Source organism: Chlamydotis macqueenii, chromosome 3 (genome assembly GCF_036417535.1).
Source record: "Chlamydotis macqueenii isolate bChlMac1 chromosome 3, bChlMac1.mat, whole genome shotgun sequence".
In the NCBI taxonomy this organism is placed as follows: domain Eukaryota; kingdom Metazoa; phylum Chordata; class Aves; order Otidiformes; family Otididae; genus Chlamydotis; species Chlamydotis macqueenii.
In genome coordinates, this window is record NC_141558.1 from 6,904,683 (window position 1) to 6,922,965 (window position 18,283).

The window sequence follows — 18,283 nt, forward strand, 5'->3', positions numbered from 1 at the left end:
TGTAGCCTGTGCACTAAAAATGCAGTCTTGGTCAGAAAGTTTCCTGTCATACAGAGTCCACAAAGCTCGGACAAATTGTTCCAGTGGTTAATTACTTTCAATGTAAAAGAATTGCACTTTATTCTGGTATGAAGGATTTAACTGCAGCTTCCAGATGCTGTATCTTCTTATGTCATCTCCACCTGCCCTGTGCTCCCTGCTGTTGAAAACAACATGAACATCCTATTCCTCCTAGTGAAGGACTCTCCGGTTTTGCAGTCTGTTTTTGAAACATAGTCTAGGAAGGGCTCAGCAGTGCCATAGAGATACTGCATACATGAGAGACATCTACATTCTACCAGGTGAATCCCACTCAAAATGCTAATTAGCATCTTCCTAAAGCTATTCACCTACCTGGTATCACCTTCCTATTCTTTCTCGAACACTCATTTGGAATTTCGTCCTCCCATGTTAACAACAGGAGCACACCAGGAATTTATATTCAATGCATTATCTACTGTGATGTCATTGTTTTTTGCTTTCGGGGATGCAATTCCTCATCTTGCAAATGTGAATACATTCTTTGTTTCTAGATGCATAATCTAGCACTTAACTGTGATGAAGCATATGTTGACAAAACGAGCCTGCCTGACGATGTGCTTGGGCTGCATTTTCATTATTTTTATCTGCCAAACCTTGCATTATCTGAGAATTTTACTACTATAGACTTCTTTTTCATTCCAGAACATGAGCAAAGGTGTTGAATAGCATAGAAGCAATTCTTTTTGGCCTGACTGTTTATGTCTTCCCAGAAGGAAAAATGTGCATTTACAAATTAATATTTCATTATTACATTTAATATAAGCTTCAGTGAATTAATATGGTACAAATACATGAATATATCAAAATGTTGTACAGGAGTAAATCCAATTACCGTTATCTGAATATACTACGTAAGCATGGTTTCTTTTCACTTGTAAACTTGGAGATTAATTTTTAAAAATCAGGTTTACCTAGTAAGACCTATTTTCCATGATATAATGGAAACAATTATTGCACCATTTTAAAAGCCATTTTATGGGACAATATTTACTGATTTTTTCCAGATAAATAATTGATCTATGGTGTTAAAATATCTGTTGCCTTCATTAAGATTTTAGAAGATAAAGTTGTTGGAACTTTTTTACTTAAATCTTTTATAAATCTTTTATCTACAAAAATGTGTTCTTGCACGTTTACAATCCAAAAAGCAAAAGGAAATCCTAGATGTTTTCCTTTTTTCATTTCCTCGTACCTTGATTTTTTCTTCCCCTTTTCCTTTATTTCCCTTTTTGAGATAAAATAAAGGAGAAATGAGGTTTTAGAGTGGAAAGTAAAGAACTGGAAAATTATGGAAATTAGGAAGAGTTATAACTTCTTTTTTTTTTTTTTTAATAGGAAATAAAATGTTTCCTACACTTGGACCAACAAAATAATTTTTGACAATTTATTTTCAAGTGAATTTATGAAAATTAACTGTCTAATTTTTTTGTTAACTTTTTATTAACTTTTAATGAAACTTCAATTGAAAACTTTAAGGTACTTGAACACGTCCAGAGGAGGGCAACAAAGCTGCCGAAAGGACTAGAAGGCATGTCCGATGAGGAGCAGCTGAGGACACAGGATTTGTCTAGTTTGGAGCAAGGAGGCTGAGGGGAGACCTCATTGCTCTCTGCAGATTCCTGAGGAGAGAGAAGTGCTGATCTCTTCTCCCTGGGATCCAGTGACAGGACATGTGGGAATGGTTCAAAGTTGCATCAGGAGAAGTTTAAACCGGACATTAGGAAACTTTTCTTTACAGAGAGGGTGGTCAAACACTGGAACAAGCTTCCTAGAGAGGTGGTCAATGCCCCAAGCCTGCACCCCAAGCCTGCCAGCATTTAAGAGGCATTTGGAAAATGCCTGTAACAACATGCTATAAGTTTTAGATATTTAGATATTCCTACAAGTATTTGAGTTTGATTTTTCAAAGAGTTTTCAGATAATTTGTGTTCCTGGTGTCATTAAAAGAGAATTTAGCATGGACACACCCATACAGAGTGGCTTCATATGACAGATGTTTACAACAAATAGGACCTCACCAGCCTTGTGCAGGAGACAATTACAAAATCATTAATGATATGAGGAAGATCTCTAGAGAAGACCTGTACACTACTTCTTCCAACTCAAGAACTAAGGTCACCAGTGAAACTAACTGGTGATATAGTTAGGACAATATCAAAGAAGTAATTCTTTACACAATGTGGAATTAAGCTGAACCTGTGGATGCTACAAGTTTACAGGGCAAAAAAAAAGCAAATCAACAAAATCCTAGAAGAAAAACTATTGAGAGTTGTTAAGTGCAGAGATCTTATCTGTGGCTCCCTGAACCGGAGAGTCCACGAACTGTGCACTTGCTCTGTCCTGCTGATCTTTCCAAGGCATCTGTTACCAGACGTTGCCAGAGATAGGGTATTCAGTTATACGAAACCTTGCCTGACCTGGCAGAGTAATTCTTAGATTCCTTGTCCTAACAACATAAGAAATCACCCTCAAGGTTAGAACAGATGCCCAAATTTTAGAAGACTAAAAGTTTAGCTGAGATGATACCTGTCTGCTGAGCTTCAGATCTAAGACATCCTAAGATGAAGACTTCACAGTAACAAGAAGTTGAATTCAATGACATAAAACTTCCTTTGAATTTCACCCATTACTCAATATACCAAACTCAGTAGAGAGATACTAGGCTAAAATTTATCATCTTTAAACATGTCTTCTTTGTTTTGTCATGTAAAGTTAAACCAATCCTCTCTGTCAGAAAAACAAAAATAATTTCTAAGAACTTCATCTTTAATTTGTTGATAAGGGACTTCCAATATGACCTGTGCCCTCCATTTCCCTATTCCAGATATCAGTGGGTCAGTGACCCAGTTACACACACCGTTAAGGGAAAAGTCATGGAAGAATCTGATCTGCAGGTTAAAAAAAAATTCTCTATTTTTCAATAGTTTTTGTGATGCTTTCACTTTTCCTTACTAATGTCAGATCAAACAATTCCTCTAAGAGATAAAAACCTTGCAATGTGTTCCTGTACAAGATATTAAATGGGACCTTTGTGTCACTGACTAATGAAACAAAAGATGTCCCTGTCTTAAAATAATCATTGAATAACGTCCAAGGAAAATTTATCAATAGCTGAAACAAAAAGTTGCATAAGGAATGCATTGTTTTATGTGTGCTTTACAATACACTGTCAGGTACGAGGGAAGTGGCATGCAAATGTGACAGGGTTGGGTAAAAGAGGCATCAAAAAACAAGCAAAGGTCTCCTGGAGCACTGACAATATTCTTACAATTTAAAAGCTGACCAAATATCTTTTCTAACTTGTGAATAAAACTCTCAAGAGGATTAGGTTTAATGACTTCATTGCTGTGAAAGCTGAATCATGACTGTTTGCCACAAATATAGTTTTTACTTTTTCTTTTATACTATACATAAGGAAAATTGATTGAAATATTTGCCCTCTTTTGCCCAACTATCTATGTTTGTGCATGCATTTGAGTTTGTTTGTATGTCCTCGATCACCAATTGCTTTTGTACCTCCTGACGAATTTCAAAAATTTCTACAGAGCAGAAGATATTTCAATTGTAATAAATTTCTACACTTTTTTTTTTTTTTCTGGAAATAGTCCGTAAAGAGATTCTATTACTTTCCCCTCAGGGAAAGAATATTAGAGGTCAAAAATTCGCATAAGAGAGATCTTTTGAGATTTGATTCATTAGCTGCATTGTTCAGAGCTTGACTTTAAATTAGCTAAGACAGAGGTAAAACATCTGTACCTACAATTAGTAAAGCCTTCTCTCCCTCAATATCCTACCAAGGTTATTCATTTAAAAGCAGGCTAACTGCATGATAAAGTTCTGTTTCTTGGCTCTGATGGGAGAGACGTCGAAAGCCCACACAGGGGATTACAAAAGGCATTGAGCTGTACTTTGGTAGAGAGCTGAGGACTAGGTTAGTCCAGTAGCTCCCACTCCTCAAAGTGGTATCTTGACATTGGTGTGTAGTGTGATGGGAAGGATATTGACATTTTTTTGCCTAATATATTCAGGTCTTGTATAGCCCCAACATCACACTTTCTGGTAATGCTTTCAGTAGTGTATTTAACACCTCTCCTGTGGGGTCATCTTCTCTTTTAGCTGCTCCCATGAGAAGATTGTGCATTAGAAGGGTTTTAGTTTGGCTCTTTGCAGAGTTTCCTTTTGCTGTGGTATCTCCTCTAAGCACAAACAGGCTTTTTGTTCCCAGGGCCCCCAGTCTAGTTTCAGAAGGCTTTAATTGCCTTAACCGAAAACCTTGTGCTAAACTGTTTTATGTTGCTGTAGAAGGCCAAAAGGTTTCACTGCTCTGCACTCAATATGCAGAACATCTCTCTGCCTTCAGCTTCTGCAACTCTGTATCCTTCCTGGAGGACAATAATTTCTCAACAGTAATAGTAAAAATATAAACTAGAAACTTAAAGAAACCAGAAAATTTCACCTGATAGGGTGTCACCAGGTGTGCGGTAATCTATCATTTGGTCTTCTTTATAAAGCAATGCAAATGCTCCCTCTACTAGATGATACCTGCAGTTTCTGAATATATTGAAGTTTGTAAAATTATACAGTACTAATTGGTTTCATGGCTATGCTAGCAAAATAGTTTTCTTCATACGCAGGATATCAAGAGCAATGGAGTTCATAACATCAGGAAAAGCTACAGTATCTAAAATTTCTGTGGTAGGTTTGCATTTGAATATGGGTTGGGTTGTATAGGTTGGGTAGGTCTAAATGTCAAATCAGGCTGTAAAGAAATGCTTTTCTTCCTTCGACTTTAAGAGCAGAGTATAAGCAAAAAATTGCCTGCTGCTCAAATATTACAAATTACTTCAGGAAAATGCAATGACAATGTGCCAAGACACACTTACATATTCTCAAGGAACGCAGAATTATTTTAGAGATTGCCGAGCCACATAATGTGGTCATTGCATTCACCAGTGAAAGACAGCCACGTCTGGGTAAAAACCAGCAACTGCTTACCGGAGCACCACCTGCACAGTGCCTTGAGCCAGGCGGTGCTCAACAACACTGTGTCTAACCTGCATGGCAGCGGGAGTTTGAAGAAGATAGAAATGCAATTATCCACACTGAAATTCAGCTAAGACAGTGAGGACAGTATAATCACTCTTGCAGAACAAAAATTAAAGAGTATTTTTAGTGGTCTAAAGCTGCAAAAGCCTGAGGTTTTCATCTCATTCAGTTGGTGATACTACTTGCAGCCCTCTGCCTACATCTATTGCCAGCGCAGCTCTCACTACCTCTTTGAGCATCCAAACCAGCATCCTCATCTTGCCGTCAGACAAGTGTGGATGAGAGATGACCTGCTTCACCGCATCCAGCAGGACTAACACATGGAAAGTCACAGCTGTAATACGTGAGTATACCTTTGTCTGGAGGTTGGTTACACAAGCATATGCCAATGACTTGGAAGATACTAGCTGAATAATGTAAGCTGCTGCTGGAGCAACGAGCCTGGAGACTGTGGCTTCAGCATGCTGCATGTCACTGCAGGCAGTTATCCCATCAGAGAGGAGAAGCCACTTCACGGGAAAGAAATTCAATGAAAAAAAAAAGGATTAGATATTGAAAGATAAAACTGAATTATTAAAGCCTTGGCTGGCTTGTGGTTGTACAAAGGATATACAAATTGTACAATATCAAGTAAGGTCTTTTTAGTTGGTTTTGTGTTTGCAATAGACCCTTTAAGCTTTCAATTTTATGCAAAGTTTTTGGCATTGCAGATGAATATAGCAGATAAATATTGATTTAGAACATTTGGCAAATGGTCTATTGAGTTCTGTACCCTGTTCCTGACTTTTCAGGGGAAAACTATCAGGCTGAAAGAGGACAGCTATGGGAAAATGTTTTCACAGCTGAAATTTCTTTGTGCACATTTTTGAACTGGGCTTTTGGACATGGTCATTAATTTTTATCCTTCTTCCTTACTCTTATGTTTTAGTGTTGCAATGTTATTCAAAATAATGAAGATGTTTTACCTAGCTGTGTAAAAAATCCAACCATTTCTGAATCAGGCTGAATTTGAGTCACAACCATATCTCAATAGGGAGTTCCACAGGGTATTTGCACATGAAATGTATTCCGGGAGAAAGTAAATGTATTTGCCTCTTTTTGTTTTTGCTTAAAAAACAGAGGCACAACTTTGGATTTCCCTGCAGGGAAACAAGGTACCTAAGGAGAGCAGTGTGCTCGACAGAGCATGGGATCATTGACTCTACGCTTCCTCAGGTAGTGGACCTCACCTTTCCTGTCCATCAGAAAAAAAAAAAAGACAATGCAAGATTGAATTTTGCCTCCCATGCCAAAGCATACAGGACACATCCTTCTGAAGCTCAGCCTATCCCACGCCTGCTCATTCCTGCAGGTCCACAGTGCTCCAGCAGAGACTAGAAGCCACCATCAATCTTCCAGTATGGATGGAGTTCACAGAAAAGTGTGAATTACGGTAAAAGGTATGAAGAAAAAAAGATCTGGTAGGAAATAAAATCCAAGCTGAAGTATGCACAGCCCTAAGTATTAAAATATCCTAAAAATATTTGCAAATATATAGATATAGTGAAAAATTACACTCCACAGTTAGGCCAGACAGACTCTGAAGTTATAGGCGTAAGCTGTAGCAGTGAAAATACTAAGAAATATCTTTATAAATATATGGCTGTTTAAGCACTGGAACAAGCTGTCGAGGCAGGTTATGGAATTGCTAGCAATGGTGCTATTCAAGGCTGGATTTGACATTGCCCTATTAGGGATGATATACATGGAACTAAATAATTTCTGCCATGATGCAGCTCCTTTCCAGCCCAAATGAGCCAAATGTAAATGTGATGTGCATCGATACATATTAAGTACAAGGAACAAAACTCCTGCTAAATTAGATCAACACGCGGAAAAGGTGCATCCAACAAAGAACCTTAAATAACCCAGCCATAGGAATGAGCATTGCTATGAGAGAGTAGAAAAACGAAAGCAAGAGTTGTTCAGAAAAATGTATGAGGCATTTTAAAAGGAAATATCCTTTACTATTTGAATAGAATGTATGTGTTGATTAAGAGTACTGAACACATGTTTTTAAGTGCAAAAGAAAATTATTCCTTTTAACTTTTGACTTTTCAGCTCAAAACATGCTCTCTTTTATAAAACCACTTTTTTCGAAGGACTGTAGAAATGCCTGCAGCAACTTAGAAGCAGCTTAAATGACAGCTACCAGTCTGCTGGATGCAGATGGAGAGCTGAGGAAACTGTAATAATAATCAATAATAATAATAATAATAATAATAATAATAGTAGTAGTAGAAAACTGTATTTGGAGACTTCACTTTGGACAAATGAGTTAATTGAGTTCCCACTAGAATCAGAAGGAGGAAGAGTTCAGCTGGCTAATCTCAAGCAACAAACCCAGCCAATGTCTTTTGTATTTGCTCTGTCATTATGGAAAGTCTGGTAGTGATGGTCTGTGCTCAGGCAAGGGTCCAAGGATGGACACGTCAACCCGCGCTGAGTCTCAGAATCACTGACGAGCAGACCTGCAGACCCATCTCCCAGGACGGAGTAACTGTCCTGAGGGATGATGACATTTGAGTTGATAAGAGACCTTCTGGTAAGTCTCTACAGGGAAAGAAGAGCTAGAATTAAATTTGTAAGGGATTCAAGTCAGTTTATGCAAATATACTGTATATGCATACCTGTATAAGTGTATCTTAGAGCTTATGTGCATAAGCTTAAGTTTTAAAGTCTAAGCAGTCACCTAAGCTTTTTCAGAGATGGGTAGGACTTTCCACAGATTAACGTAGCTCATCCCAAACATATACAAAGTGATGGTCCAAATGACTTTGGAGTTGCCTGTTTCTATGGACTGCAAAAGAAATTAGGATTGTGTCACTTCAGTTAAGAGAGGAACATTTGGGACACCTGAAATTAGGTGCTACAAACTCTTGTTAGGACTGAAGCTAGCAGTCCTTCTTCTTTCGTCCCTTTCTGCTGGGTGTGAGAAGGCTCAAAGGAGATATCCTCATCTCGGCTGTGTTTGAGGAGAGGGCAGCCCCAGTCCTGTTGCTGCTCCCTAATCACAACAGCTCCAGGACACAGCTGCAGGGCCAGACTGCATGGTGTGAATGTAAGAGTATCCCAGTCAGGCTTTTGTCTTCTACTCAAAATCCAGGAAAGAGTGTTCTGGAGAGGTTAACTCAGAGGAAGGAATAAGGGGGAATTTTAACAGGAAAGTCTGCACTGTAAGTACAATCTCTGCCATGCATCTTGCACTCTTACATCCCAGGATACTGCTGGGAACAGGTATCCTATTGCTTCCTAAAGTTTTTGTATCTCTTTACTAACTGGTAGTAGTCGTAATAATACTGCAACATGTTGCAGGGCATCGCTTCAGCTTAGTGTTCTCTAAAGACTCAGTGAGAAACAGCTGTTCCCATGAAGATCTTATGGTCTTCATGGTCTGGACTTATGAAGGACAGGAAGTATTTATTACATTCACTGTGAACCCAGCCTTCTAAGAAACACGTACACTTTGTAATACTAAAAGCATATTTACACTCTAATTACACTGTAGTTACGTTTTTAACATAAGATTTCCACTAATCTCTATAACGAGGTACTTCATGGACTGGCCAAGAACAATTAGTGTAAAATGACATCATTAATATACCTGCATTTAAAACTATACACTCAGATCCTCAGCCAAGTTAAAACATTATCTCTGTGATGGTATCAGACTGGTTCCTACGCATTAAAAAGCAAATCATGGGAGCAATAATATCTCAATTACGTAGTTAACCTTCTGGTTATATTAATTAGTGATGATTAGGCATGGGAAACCACAATTATGTCACGTACGTAACATCCCATTGAAATTGCGTCGTGAATCAAACACAAAAAGCAGATGTGAACATCTCACCAGGTCCATTTCTGACTTCTGGAACAAATCTGAAACTCAGTGCTTTGACCCTCTATCTCCTATATGAAACACATCCAGTGGTGATAGCTCTGCTGGTGTCAAACTTGCAGAAGAAACTGCAGTTTGTATTTGTCTCAGAAGAGAAATGTAAGGTAGAACTGTCCCATATTCTGATTTCACGTGGTGTTGAGTAAAATGCAACTTTCCAAAAAAGAAAAAAAAAAAAGAGACAAACAAAACATCTGGGTCCAGTTTGGTTCGTAAAGGAGGAAGCCCTGAAACTAAAGAGGCACCTTTTCACTAACTGACCACATTTAGCCATTGATCTGGGGTATGAACAGCTAAAAATCTGCACCTCTTGCTCCTGTTTGCAGCCAGAGCATTATTTGCACAGGACCTTTCTGAAGATTTGCTCCTCACTGACTCTGAAAACCCAGTGATAGATGCTGTACCGGGGAAACTGGTTTTTCTGAGGTAGCTGTCTGAGAAGACCGTGGTATTGGGAAGAGGGAATCGGAGCAAGCAGGATTTTCCACCACTGTCCTCATGCCTAACTTAAGACTGAAGTTTCTCACCTTCAAGGATAAAGAAGAGAAAAGCCAACCTGAGCTAACACTCTTCCCCTGGTATATCAGAGATACGCTTTATCCCAGCAGGCCGTTCCCTTACAGCAGAACTACAGTAAAAAATTAATGTGTAGGTCATTCAGTCCAAATCTAGAAAAACATTAAACATTTCACTTTTGTATAGGCTTCTGTCACCCACTGAAGTCCACAGAAGCTCTGCACTGCAATGGGAATTATGAACCTAAATGTTTGTACGAGTCCAGGGTTATTTCTGTCATTCACATGGCAGCATCCTGTCATCTCTGCAGGAAAAAGGACAAGTGCAGATGAACATCACAGCATTTCTATAAAAATTAATCCTTTGAAAAGTTAATGTTAGAAGAAGCTGCATATTTTTTTATCAAAAAAAAATAGACATTTTGCACGTCACGTTGGAACATTCCAAAGTTAGGAGCTGCCAGGATTAAGTTTGCCCTTATATTCTGCGTAATGTTGCACTTGCAGGCACTTTGTGGCTGTTATTGTCTGTTTATTGCTTTTATTTTTTAAATCAAAGTAACTTGACTTTGAAAGGCTGACTTGCAAATTTGACATTTGTAATTCTGTGAAACTATTTTGCACACTTTTTCTTCTATATTGACTCAATTATTATTTGATGTATTTATTGTTTGCTTTCTGCTGTTCTAGCAGAGAGGGACATTGGTACAACATGGGACTTAGCTGTGTATCGACCCACGGAATGAAGCCTTGGGGCCTTCAGTGGATCTGCTCTAAGATGTCAGATCAGTTCATGTAAACGGGGCTCAAGAGCAAACCCTGCCCTGTGAGGACGCAAGGTCTGTGAGGCCCTGGGTATAACATGGGCAGAGCAAGGTCTTGTGACCTGGCACTGTCATTTAAGGGACTAAAAGCACATGGCACTTTGCAGGATGTAACTCATTATGACTTTGGTAAGACGTGCTTTCTGTCTTTTAGTTCATCAAACTGTAAAACTGTTGCCCAATATTTACCAGCAGCAGTTCCCAGGCATTGCAAGCTGTTCTGTAATGATATTTCCAATTCAGTCTGAGATTCTGAGTGAAATTTCTGTAGAAGGGTTACTGAAATGTTTACTTTTTTAACCTGAAGTTCATTCAATATGATGTTATAGAAGCAATTCTTGCAAATATCTCACTTCAAGAGTGCTGTTTTTTTTTTTTTCCTTTTCTTTTGCTCTTGGCAGTGGCTGTGACAAGAATGACAGCACAAAACAACAGAAACTTAAAAACATTGCTTTTCCCCAGACAGCAAACAAACTCCTGGATTACCACCATCCTCGATGGGAAACTGAGCCACTCCACTCTCAGAAGCTCCCACCCTTCCCTCATCCTGGGACTGTGGGCTGCCTATAAATTGCATGCAATGCTACTGCTGTTTCAGTTGATGCTCCTGGCCTGTATGGATGCTGTTGCTTTTGATGTCAGCCTGAAGATGAACTTCACTTACAGGCATCGTTTGGGGCTCCTTGGGAGTGACGAATTTGGGACCTGCCAACTAAAGATGGGTCAGCCTTCTCTACAGCTGTCTAAAAAGGGACATCAGCAGAAGAATAAACAATTGAGGGAAGATGCTTTTCATCACTTCAGTGTTTTCTTGCCTTTACTTCAACGTGCTGCACAAGCAAGGCAGTGCCATTTGGTCCCACTGTTTGATACGCACCTCCTGACATCCAACAAAAAGGCTGCCATAATCTGACAACACACATGAGCCTCCCCTTCCCCACTGTCACGCTTTTCTCCATCCTGCCACATAGATTTCTTTTTCCTAAGCCTACACCCCTTGCTCGTGTCAAGATCCATCCCTGTCACAACCTGGCAGGTTCTCTGCTCCTCCTGCTGGGTGCTTCCCCCTCTCAGCACTTTCTTTTCAGCATTATTGAATTAGAGGCTTTGGCACAGCTTTTTTTTTTAACCATATTAATAAGGCTGAACCAATCATGTAATTCCTTGGGGTCTTTTGCCTCACTTTTCCCTTTCCTTTTCTTGAGGGGAAGAGCAAGAAAATGTAATTTTTGCGGGGCTTGAGGTTTTCAAGAAAATATAAGACCTTTCTCCAAACCTTGAGTGTAGCTTGTGGCTTTGTACATTTTGTTATTTCTCACCATAGTAGAGGACTGGAATTGAGTACTACAAGCACTAACGGAATTTAAGAAATTAACTGCAAAGATGCAGAATCTGTCCACAGGTAAGAATTCCTGCCATCAAAAAGCCAGCATTAAGGGTTTTGGGTCTGGGCTGCCACTGCTGAGATTTTGCAGAGTGGTCGCTGGTGTTCAGACTCAAAATATGGTGAAACTCTGACAAACTTGGATGTGATCACCCCAAACAAAGATGCCTCAGCAAGTAATTTTGGGTACGTTTCCCTCTCCCTTTCCAACATACTTTCCCAGAAAACTCATTAACCACACAGATGCATTAAAAGTGCTTGGAAAAGAAATGAGAACAGAAAGGACAAAGACAATTCTTCTGCTAAAAGAGCTGAGGTTTCTGTTTGTTCTTTGTCCGCACTTTCCCCTGCCTGGGTGCAACATGAAGGAAATCTCTGCAGCTGATCCAGGACTTCACAAACCGAGGGATTATGTGCTACGGATACTGACAGGCCCCTTTGCTTACAGCCTGGCAAACACCACAACAGTAATCTCCTCTCTGAGATAAAGTCCATCAATCTTATTCTTACACCAACCTGTTCCCCTCTGCCCCTCAGACAAAGCTGGAAGAGCAGCCCTCCTCGGGAAGGATGCTAAAAGCTTTCCTTCCTCAGCACCCTCCTGTTTTAACTGACTCTTTCAGCTGGCCTCCCATTATAGTCAGGTCAACACATATCCATTTTCTCTGCTGAGCTGACTAGTTTTCAATAACAATTTCTCCTTCGTCTTGTAACAGAGATCAATAAAACTGCCCCCCTTTCATATTGGCCAAGATTCCAGCAACATCATTTGCTCTTTATTGTTGCTATTGCTTTGTTTTGTTTCCTTTTTTTTTCTTTTTACCTTTTTTTTTTTTTTGGCAAGGCACAGATCAATTTAACAAGATGAAAACGACTCAGACTTTCACTCTAGGTAAAATCTGCACTTTATAACCCAGGATGTAATTTACAATCCTGTCATTAAGCTCTGTTAATCCTATTATTATGAAGATAAATAATTACCCATGGCGAAGAAAGGGATTCCCAACAGAGTAGAATTATATTTTCCATCAGTAATGAAAAATATCCCTGCCGCAGTGACACTGGAAATACAGATAGTGAGTACTCCCAAGAGTCCCAGGAAAGGTTTGCTACGCAGGCAGTCCTTCATGGAGCTCGAGAGGGTAGCAGTCAGGAGAATCAGCATCAGGCTCACCAAAATCTTGCCCCTGGCCAAGAGACTGGTCTGGTGGAAGTCCTTCCAGAGGCTAAAGGACGCTAGTGAGTAGAGCTGCAGATCTTGGTGATCCAGCTGCATCTTGTGCATCAGTTTACAGAATTCACTCTCCCACTTCTCCCCAATGAGGTCCTGGGTGACAGAGCCATACGTTTGGAGGTAGTAAGTGATTTGGATGGCTCTGGCTGATTTGACTCTCTGGTCCTTGCTGTTTGGTACTTCCATGACCCCTCCGAGCTGGTGGCCAATAAAACTGCTCCTTCCATCCTGGGAGGAAAAGTAAAAAAGATGAGCATGTGGTTATCCTGTGCAAGATGTGATACAGTGATACCGTTTGACTCTATCTTCCTTCCACAGACATGCCAAGAGCTTGACTCAAAGGCCACTGCGGTCAAGAGCAGTCGTGCCATTCACTTCAGTGGGCTTTGGGATGCATCCCTATTCCCTGCCACAACTCTGTTCCTTACTCATTATAGACTTATTTGCAATTTTGTGCTGTAATTCAGGCACTGCCCAGATACTCATTGCGGTCCAAGATGTTCGGAGACTGAAATGTAGCATGCAAGCTCCTCACCCTGTGGGAGAGGATCACTTTCCAACATTTTTACTGTGACAGACAACAACAAATCTCCAATTACTTTGAGATTAAGATCAATTTCTGGAAGTTATGTGATTTTTTTTGACATTTTGGAAATGCTTTTAAAAACCTGGAAATGTATAGAAAATGAGGTCTGGTTCTTCAGTACGCAGATGTAAATGCAGATGGATCCACTTTAACAGCTCTAGAACAGTACCATTAAAATAAAACTTTTTGACTTGTTTATTTGAAATGTCATGGATTTCTATCAGTAGCACAGAGATAAGAATCTATCTTACATGTTGATTTAGCTAGGATTTGGGTTTTTATATTTCTAGAATATAATCCTCACTCTGGTCTCACTTAATTCAGTATATGCTAAGACACAAAAACTCCATGATAATCAGTAAAGGACTCATCAGGTGCACCCAGAATCAGTCCCCATCTATTTACAAGACCACGCTATGTTTTTGTAGAGTCATCTGGTCCAATTTAGTTTTTTTTTTTTCTTTTTCTTTTTCAAGAAAAATTTTGTAAGAAATGTTCTTGCTTGTTAGCCACTGGTTATTCTAGTTCTCTAGAATACCTGTGTTGTGCCTCTTTCAAGGATTTAGAAGATCAAACTCAGTTGCAAACTGAGAAAGACGGCTCAGTAGATTGGATAAAAGTGTCCTAGCACAAGTAATCTCTTTGATCAAAAACTCTAAACCCTGGGATTAAATGTCTGTTGCACACCAAATAACCACATTTTGCCCTTTTATTTTTGTGTGTATTAATGGGATTAAAAGTTTTCAAATTTATTTCCTTTTGTATTTCATAAAAATATAATTATCCAGTTAGTTAATATATAAAACATCTTGCAGCAGCGAGATAATACTCTTTGCCTAGATGAGCTATGGGAATGAGCTGACTAACAGCCTGAATTTGGGAGGTGCTCTGCCCTACGCATACACATGGAAGTAGTCACCTGCAAAAGGCCAGAAGCATTTGGGGGAGACAGTTTTGCTATCTATTACATCCAACATTAACCATTTCTAGAAACACCTGCGCTGTACGCAGGTCGTGATCTGAAATTGCCAGACCTGCTCGCCGTAGTGATTCCCATCCTAAGGAAAAATCAATGAAGCAAGGTACCAGGCTTTATGAAACACAGATATCTTCTGGAATGTCTGCTCGCAGAGCAAATAAATATCAGAAATTGAGAGACAGTGCTGCAAATGTTTTATATACTTGCCTTGTCTCGGGTATGTAAAGGAGGTAATCCTCCCACTGAGAAATTCCTGCCTATGCCTGCTTTCATGGCAGGAGCTCGCAGTGTTTTCAGCATTTGCCTGCCACAGCTCAGGGAATGTGACAAAGTGCTTTTCAGAAGTTCATTTTTTCCCTATTCCCAGTTGTTATTTCCCATTGAAATAATGGCTTCTGGCGAGTTATCCTGGCACAAGCTAACACGAAAGGTGATTTGTGGTCTAATGCCAGCTTCTCAAATCACCTGAAGCCTCATTGCAAATGTCATATAAGCAGAAACAGCTAGCACCAAGGGGCAGCTGGTGCTGCTTGGGCTCCAAAAAATCCTCATCTCTGGCATTTTGTGTTAGAATCCTATTTTTTAGGATTTTGTGTGTGTGTGTGTTAGAATCCTATTATTTTGATTCTATTTCTTTTTTTTTTTTTTTTTTTCCCCAGAAGGGGTCATACCTAGTACTCACACACTCACAAAAGGTACATTTCCAAGCTGGTAATTAAGGATTGAGCAATGCAGGCCCTGCTTACATCGGAAGTAAGTTTACAGTTAAAAATTCCCTTTGGCACTGCTTTGAAATTTTAGGGAGAAATGTCATATATCCTCACCATATACACAGTGTTGACATTCAAGTGTTTTCAGCCACTGCAGGATACGTTAGCAGCGCAGCTCCAAACTCAGACCACGGACTGTAATTCAGCTTTCATTGATTGGCTATGCAGCATGCACAGCAAGGTTACGGGAAACTTTGTGATGGCCATCTGCTTTCCTCGGCGAAAGGTGCACCGAACAACAGCAACATTTCAAACGAGGCAGCAGAGCAGGCAGAAATAAATCATGTTCTGCCGTATCTCCCATGAAACAGAAGATAACGGCTATTTGTTACACTGACGTACAATAGGGCATCCAGCTCATGTGTCAGCAAAATAGAGAGCGGGCTTTCAGATGGAATCAAGGAAATCACCAGTGCTGAATTGCTTTGAGGTCGTTTTGTCCATCCCCTTCCTTCCAAAGGCAGATTGCTTCCTATTTATGCAAGGGTTTTGCCTTCGCTGCTTTTGTAGAACTCAAATATGAACCTGCCACCATGGCATTTGGGAAAATGGGGCCCTTTTCTAATACAGCTCACATGCTGGCTTTGCCAAATGCTGCAAGTGAGTTCGTCCTGGTTTTGGCTGGGATGGTCCTGTTGTGCTCGGCAGGGCTGTCACAGCAGTGGTTACAATCTCAGCAAGGAAGACAGAAGGAAGATGTAGGAAAAATTGCCTTTTGGCCCATTTTACAGATGGAGACTGAAGTATGGGAAAATGAAGACCTAGTGCTGCCAATAGGACTTTCAGGTGTTTCCTAGAGGCCTCCAAGCCAGGGGCCTAGCTGCCTCTTGGTGTCTCATGGACACTTCAAAGGGATTATTCATCCCAAGTTTTCTGTTGTCCTCCAGGACTACCTTGGTGAAAGAAGAAGACGTGAATGGCTAAGGTCTTGGGCTAAATCTAATATTTAGGAAAGAAAACAAGGCCACATTGACCTGTACAAATGAGGCTGGAAGACCAGACGGGTTTTGAACAAGATTCCTCATTCTGCCTAGCTCCTCAATGAAAAAAAAAAAAAAAGCACTTTCTGCTGTTAATTAGCACACCCTTCCTGGTGTATGCCTACATGATGCTATTTTTAACTTCATAACAATAGTTTTAGTTCCAGACCACAGATCCCTTACACATTTTACCTAGATATGTTGCTGCTCTCTGATCTTATACACAGAAAAGTAAACCCAAAGAATAGAGAAATAGAGTAACAATAACACTTATTGGTTGTACATAATTTTACACCCATGTGTCTTCAGAGGATCTACAACACAAGATGATAACTGCCTTTATCAAGATCACTGGCATGGCTGGACCATGAATTTCAGATTCCCAGGCTGTATCTATGTGTTTTTCTCTCTTTTTTCTTTTTTTTTTTTCTTTAATATCTAGTGAAAACTTTGCAGTATCTGTTCTCCCAGAGGACAAAAAGGGCCATCGTCCATTCTAATGGCAACTAATTCTCTCCAGATCCAACCATCTTTAAAAATGGCATGAACCTGCTGAGGCATGTGACATTTGATCTTAAACAGAGGCCAAGCAAAAACCTTTGCTTTGGTTTTTGTGTACTCTCTTCTTGTTTTTTAGATGCCCCAAAGCCATGTTGTAGATTTAGATAGTGAGAGGGAGGAGAATAGGAACTAAGGACTCTCAGAGGAGCGAGGAATGACAGATATCAACAGCATCGTCCATCTTTTTCCCCAGAATGATGGATTTTGTCACCCACATTTCTGCAGACCTGGCCTTACACATGGTTGAAAATCCATGCACGTAGCTGAAAATCCAATTCTATTATTATATCCAAACTCCTTGTCCATTCAGCAGTAAAAATCACTAATGCTGAATAGATGGATTTAGAATAAACCCCTACCACATTTCAGGCTAGAAACTTGCTTGTAAAGGATGCTTGGACCCTTAATATCCTAAAAAGATATGTAAACGGCCTGAGGATGCTTGACTTGCTCTAGATCTGAGGGCAGGACCTCTCGGGTTAAAGAAAAACAGCCGTGCCTCCTGAGGTAAATATCTTTTGCTGGTGCTAATGTAGGCATAGATGATCTCTGCACGCAGTCCAGAGGGATACTAGCAATACTCCCTTACTACTAAACTACCTGGGACCTTTTTTGTTTCCTTAATAGTTTCAGTGTGGCTGCCGCAGCCCCAACTCCCATCCCTGGGGTTCTGTGTTGGTCACTGCCCGCTGCCACATCAGCCTTGAGCAGATTGTCTTCTCCTCCCCTCTCTGAATGGCACCAGCCTCCACTGACTTCAGTCTCATGGGAAAACCAGAGTTTAAGGTATTTTTGAGGCTCCTGCCTTCCCAGCACAGTTCCCAGTGGATGCCAGGGCTGGTGAGAGGTTTAAAAGTCATTTTGGATCCCTGGCAAGGAGGAGAGGAGCTCCTATACCCTACCATCAGATCATTCAAGTACATTTGAAGAACCTTTGCCAGTGAATTTATCTCTATTTTTATTTTTCTTTAGCTGCTACCTTTTATCAACTGGAGCGATGGATAATTATCAAGCTACCTTCTAGAAATGTTAGGATAAATCACGCAATCCTGGTTCAACTCTGTTTTATCTTAAAAGTTTAAAAATTTTCAACAGAGGGCAACCAGGAATGTCTGGTGAAATATATGATGTGATAAACATCCTAATGAGATCAATGTAGTTGTTTCTCCCCGTGATAAGGACATTCGTACTCTACCAAAAGGAGATCATAGAAAGTATTATACTAAAATCCACAGAGGTTAGGATGAAGTCAGTTTCTTTAGTTCATCTAAAGTTTTCAAGGTAAAATAGAATTAAAATCTCCTTTCTTCGAGACATTACCTAACCTTTCTTTGAGACATTACCTAAGGTTTAACGTATTTGGTTGCTCCTACCTCCCTCTAG

At 40.0% G+C, this 18,283-nt stretch overlaps 1 protein-coding gene across 2 annotated transcripts in view; it reads right to left on the reverse strand.

The window, feature by feature from the left end:
- Positions 1-18,283, reverse strand: part of PTCHD4 (patched domain containing 4) — an 87,060-nt gene that overhangs the window by 45,329 nt on the left and 23,448 nt on the right. For both annotated transcript variants that reach the window (XM_086745197.1, XM_086745196.1), the window contains exon 2: positions 12,772-13,252. In XM_086745197.1, the coding sequence (XP_086601323.1) occupies positions 12,772-13,252 (481 nt within the window). The remainder of the gene's footprint in view (positions 1-12,771; positions 13,253-18,283) is intronic.